Raw genomic sequence first — 6,000 nt, 5'->3', positions numbered from 1 at the left:
TTATACATTTTCAGAGGTCCCGTCCACCCCCTGCTAGATCACCAGTATCATGTGTATAAAGCATATATTTAAATGAACGAATGTCCAGAATATGTGTACGGTGCCCTGTAACAGTCTGGCATCCCATTCGCCAGTTCATGATGTATTCTCTCTTTGTGCCCAGTGATGCCCAGCATGTTGAAATCCATCATGGCTCTTACAAATGAACAAAAGAATATTTGCAGATATACACTCAAAAGTCAAAAGTTAGTGGACACCTGAAAATCAAACCCACATGGACGAATTTGGTTTTTTGCTGGATCATCCCTCCGCTGGACCTAACAGTCCGAGCCCAAACCTGTTCCAACATGAAAATGAACCCTATGCACACACTGTGTTAGGGCTGGACTGGAAGAACTCAAGTTTCCTGCCCAGATCCTGCCCATCAACCCCAATGGAATGAACTGCACCTCAAACCTCCTCAATCAACAATACTGCCTGGTCTTGTCGCTGAATGATCGCAAATCCTCACAGCAGCTGAAAAATATCCCCAAACCTTCTAAAGAAGCCTTCTCAGAAGAGTGGAGCTTATTATATCAGCATATCCCATATTGGAATGGGATGTTCAGCAATCTGGTTGTGCTGGTCAACTGTCCACATACTTTTGCTCATACAGTGTGTAGTTTGAGTTGTCCTTTAGAAATAACATTGTATAGGAGATAAAACTGTCAAGAACAGATGGAAAATTGGTACAGTGTAATAATGAATGGATGTGCGCGCGTGTGCGTGTGTGCGCGCGCGCGCGCGTGTGTGTGTGTGTGCGGCTTGGCTGCACTGCAGTGCTCTACAGATTTGGGAAGGTCGGCTCTACGGTGTGACGTCATAAGAAGCAGAAGAAGAAGCGGCCATTAGGGCTTGGAGACAGCGCTCGGATAAAAGCCTCAGCATCACCATGGACAGAAGAACCAGCTGATCCCAGGAATCCCATCCCCGTTAACGAGAAGCGGCTTTTGTTCTGCCGCAGCAGCCGGACTGAGCCATGCATTTGCTCACCAAGAGATAGCTAAAGGACAGTGGAGAGACGGAAAGAGACAGAGACAAGGGAGTTTGGGACAGGACTCGATCCAGGGACTGAAGATCGCAGAGGAAGCGCTCAGGACGCCTCCAGTCCCACGAACACTCCAGAATCTCATAAGTCATCAGAGGTGCAGCTTTTCTTTCTGAAGGCAGAAGATAGAAGAGAAGTGAGGCTGGGCTTCCATCTGAATGCTGAGAAATGGGAGCTCTAACCAGCAGACAGAATGCTGGAGTGGAGGAGGTGGATATCCCATCCAACTCAGTCTACAGATACCCACCCAAAAGTGGTGAGGAGCAAACATATATTGCATTTTTCTATTTATTATTATAATATTAAGTAATTTATTTTATTCTAATATATAAATGTCATGGTTTTTTTTTACACATCTATATATTTATAATCTATACATATACACGAAACAACATTTCAGGTATCATTCATTGTTCTTCATTCATGAATTCATCAGTTCAGCTCCACTTATTGTCATTTTTTATCCACTTATTGTCTCAAATAATTTTGAATAACATATGCAAACATATGCAACCTCTCTGTAAACAATTATCTCTATACTCTATTTGAACTTTTTTCATTCAGTATTATTTTTTTTTGCATTTCACTCATATATAAGAAGACATATTTCAAAAGAAAAATATAATTTGTGTAAAGCAATTATTATTATTATTATTATTATTATTATTATTATTATTATTATTATTATTATTATGTTTTCATTATCAGTACACTAGTAATAGTAGAATATATAATTATATTTAAAATTATAACTACTTTTTAACCTACAATGCTATTTAAATTATTATTATTATTATTTTATAATTGATAATAAATTATGCATATCTCTATATTATAGTATTCGGCAGAACTGGCTTTCAATGACAGTGTTTTTTTTAATTAGGAATTAATGAATTAAAAAACACTAATGATGAGAATACTAATAAACTAAATGTATATACTACTACTACTAATCATCATCATTATTATTATTTTTATTTATTAATATAATATAATGATAATTATTAGTAATAATAATAATAATAATTATAATAATAATAATAATAAATTAAGATAGAGACAGAAGAATGATATTGAAAGGCAATAGCTCATACCAGAAATAATCATTTGGAAGTTTGATATTGTGACAATACCCCCCAACCCCTACACCCACCCACCACCAGCCCTGCTACACCCTCCCATGCTACCACCATACCACGCTGTACCGCACCGCATCACATCACACCACACCACACCGTACCTCACCACTCTTACTCGGATTGAGACAGAAAGGCACGTTTCAGTTGCTTCTAATAGGAAAGGTTCCGTCACTTAGAAACCATGCAGATATTCAGTAGTAACACGTCGCACTGTGGCGGTGTGTGGGTGTATAATACTCCGCATACAAACGATAAGGTCACCCCACTTCTGATTTCATGCCATCGCTATTACTCAATATTATGACAGAAGTGCAGTGTGTCACGGCGCACACGAAGGTCGGAAGGTCATGTCTGAATCACGCTGGTGTGTAGACTATGTTACTAGAGCATGCATGGTTTCTGCATGCTGTAGTACACTGCTGATTTACATCAATAAAATCAAAGGATCTGTCTTGTTAGCTAGTCTAAGGAGTGATTACTAGATATACACCCGACATTAAATGTCATATTTATAATAAAAAGATGTGAATTAGTGTCTACCATACATGTTCCACTGGGGTGTGATGCATTTTACCTGCTTATCCATCCGTCTCTTTGTTCTTCTCGATGGCGGCTCATTCTTTATCCTGTATTTACAGTATCCTATCACTCAATTTCTTCGTCTTATTCATCTGTGTCTGAGTTGAAGATTTTGTCTTTTTTTTTTAAAAGAAGATCTATATGTAAATTTATCATCTAAAAAAAAAATTTGGAGAAATATATAGAAAATGTAGGAACATCTACTATTTTTGTTGTTACTCAGGATGGTGTTCGTACATCTTAAAATCTATTGTATTTGTTCCCCATTGAGGAATGTGAACACAAGTCAGAACATTATTCTTATTTATACACTGCATGAGTCATTGCCATCTTTGAACTCAAAGCAGCATCAGTATTATAGTAATTTTCATGAAACTAGATTAACCTCAGTACAATGAATGCATGTGGGATAACTCCTAGAATTACATATGCTGTTGGGTCAGTAGTGGTTCAGTGGTTCAGGCTCCGGGTTACTGACCGGAAAGTTGCCAGTTCAAGCCCCAGTATCGCCAAGCTGGTGCTGTAAAAAGTACCTTCATATTTTTTTATGGCATTTGGCAGACCTTATCCAGAGCGATTTACAGTTATCTTAGTTATACAGCTGAGCAATTGAGGGTTAAGGGCCCTGCTCAAGGGCCCAACAATGGCAGCTTAATGGTGCTGAGATTTGAACCTGTGATCTTCCGATCAGAAGTCCTACATGTTCTCCAGTCGGCTACAACTTCCCATAGTAAATCCAAGTATATTCAAAGCACAATAATTATAATATAAAATTAACAGAAATACAGTTGACATTAATAAATTTCAATTATTTTATTTTTAGTTACTATTCAGTTCCTATGTGCTTATTCTCATTACTGGTAAGTTCAACACAAGGAACAACCCACTGAAATTCTTTTTTGATAGGTAGAGGTAGCTCATGCCACCATCAGGTTCGGAAGGTAATGGTGGCGTAAAAATATAAAAAATAAGACTCCACAGCTTTTTTCTGTAGAAAAAGACTTTTCATACTTGGGGATCTTATTCTTATTGCTAAAGTTGACATTTTTATGAGAAATTAGCCACCACAGTATTGGCAGATGGTGAATCGGAAATTAAACTCTTAATAATCCTATTACTACGTTCCCTTAAAACTCATACGGATGGTTTTGTTTCTCTAGGACATACTGACATTCAGAGATTAAGGCTAGACACAAACCCAGCCTGCAGTGTCAATAAATATGTCGAATAAATATGTCGTCCTCATTTCTCAGAGTTATGCATTTTGCACATGAATCAATACCGTCTATATCAATATATCATCCAATGTTTAGTCAGACGAGCTGAAATATGGTATGAGTGCAATGAGGAAGAGTACATTATTAAAGTTTGTTTTTATATCAAAATTTATAATCGAGTTTTTTTGTCACAATGTTTGAAATGTAGATATGCTAAGAGACGAAACACATTTATCTGTTTGTGTTCACCTGTTCTGTGTTACTATTTGATTCGTTTGTCAGTGAAAACATTGTTGTTTATTTGCAAAATGGAAACTCATAGTGTGTGTTGTTAATTTATTCGTAAATGGTTTGTATTATATTTAATTCATATACATACTCTATAGACAAAAGTATTGATGTGATTCTCCAGACTTACCACGAAGAACTTGGAGACTTGAACTTAATCTCCTGCTATAGAACTCTGACCTCAACCCAACTGAACATGAATGTGAATGCTGACTCCACAAAATCTAGTGGAACATCTTCCCAGAAGAATGGATGGAATGTGGAATGTTCATACGAATCTTATAATCAGATGTCCGCAAACTTTTACTCTATTACAGATACAGATAATATATCTAATGGATTATTTGTAATATTCATTCCTGAGTTTGATCACACCCTTTATTATATACACCAGCCTCAAACATTCCAGTCCCTGAGCGTGTTGCAACAATAAAAATGTATTAAATTATTTAAAACTAGGTTAAAAAAGATAGGAGTCTGTTGTATCTTAAAATATTAAAATAAAAATGTAGGTTAAAGAATTTCTTTTGAAAATTGGCTCTTGCTGTATTGTGTTGGATGTGAGAAATGTGCCTATATTTTAAGAGGTTTTATTGATTGTGTGTTTGCTGTGTTTTTTTTTGTTTTGTTTTGTGTTCAGGAAGCTACTTTGCCAGCCATTTCATCATGGGAGGAGAAAAGTTTGATTCGACCCACCCAGAGGGGTACTTGTTTGGAGAGAATACAGATCTCAACTTCCTGGGAAACAGACCAGTCACAGTAAGACGCTCAATAATGACCTAAATGAGATGCAATACAGCAGGTGGTTCATTTCATAAAGAAATGAAATAATAATGGACATAAGAAAGTGTGTAATACGGTTAAATCCGTTGCTCTATTTTATATTTATGCGAAAGGAAAAGGCCTCGCATTGTGCCGGATTTCATTGCCTGCTTTTCTGGACATCATTGCTTCAATGTTTTATTATGAATATCAGAAAATGTGGAAATGTGAGTCAGTACTGATTATAAATGAAAAGAATAAAGTTCAGAACTGTGAGTTTTACATTACAGTCCCACTGCCATGTGTAATGAATTGGGAATACTAGATCCTTGGGGATTACTATGGGAAGTGGTAACTTACAGGTTAAGGGTTTGGACTTTGGGCTAGAAGGTCATGAGCACCACCAAACTGAGCTGCTACTGACTGTGGTAAGGAAAAAATCCCTTAGATGTTATGAGGAAGAAACCTTGAGAGGAACCAGACTCAAAAGGGGAACCCATCCTCATTTGGGTGACATCAAGAGTGTGATTATAATCTTTAAACAATACAGAACACTGGAGAGTGAGAACTAACATGAGCACTGGAATGTAAGATCATGAGTAATGATCTTTCTACAGTCTTTTACAGCCATTTGTGGTTATAAAACTAGGAGCTACTGAGCACAACAATTAGTGTGAGAGTTTGCATGGTGTAAGTGTTCCCTCACTGTGTGTCTGTAACTATAGAAAACCATATTCTGTTTACTGTATGTTTGAAATGCATATACTTCTCAAAATGACTTCTTTTGATATTTGACTCCGTTCAAAAAAAAAAGGAAGAAAGAATGAGACTTCTACTTGTCACATAGATGTACACTACATCAGTGGTCCCCAACCCAGGGCCGCGGACTGGCACCGGTCTGTGGGTCAGTAGGTACCGGGCCGCACAG

The 6,000-nt window shown here is 37.1% G+C and overlaps 1 protein-coding gene across 4 annotated transcripts in view; it reads left to right on the top strand.

Moving 5' to 3' along the window:
* The first annotated feature begins 481 nt into the window (after positions 1–481).
* rnf157 (ring finger protein 157) overlaps positions 482–6,000 on the top strand; it is a 29,727-nt gene continuing 24,208 nt past the window's right edge. For all 4 annotated transcript variants that reach the window (XM_046854841.1, XM_046854839.1, XM_046854840.1 and 1 more), the window contains exons 1-2: positions 482–1,343; positions 4,951–5,069. In XM_046854841.1, coding sequence (XP_046710797.1) covers positions 1,256–1,343; positions 4,951–5,069 — 207 coding nt within the window. In that variant the 5' untranslated portion in view covers positions 482–1,255. The remainder of the gene's footprint in view (positions 1,344–4,950; positions 5,070–6,000) is intronic.

This window comes from Silurus meridionalis, chromosome 7 (genome assembly GCF_014805685.1).
Source record: "Silurus meridionalis isolate SWU-2019-XX chromosome 7, ASM1480568v1, whole genome shotgun sequence".
In the NCBI taxonomy this organism is placed as follows: Eukaryota; Metazoa; Chordata; class Actinopteri; order Siluriformes; family Siluridae; genus Silurus; species Silurus meridionalis.
The sequence above is the reverse complement of the archived record's forward strand: the minus strand, read 5'-3'. Positions and strand labels throughout refer to the sequence as shown.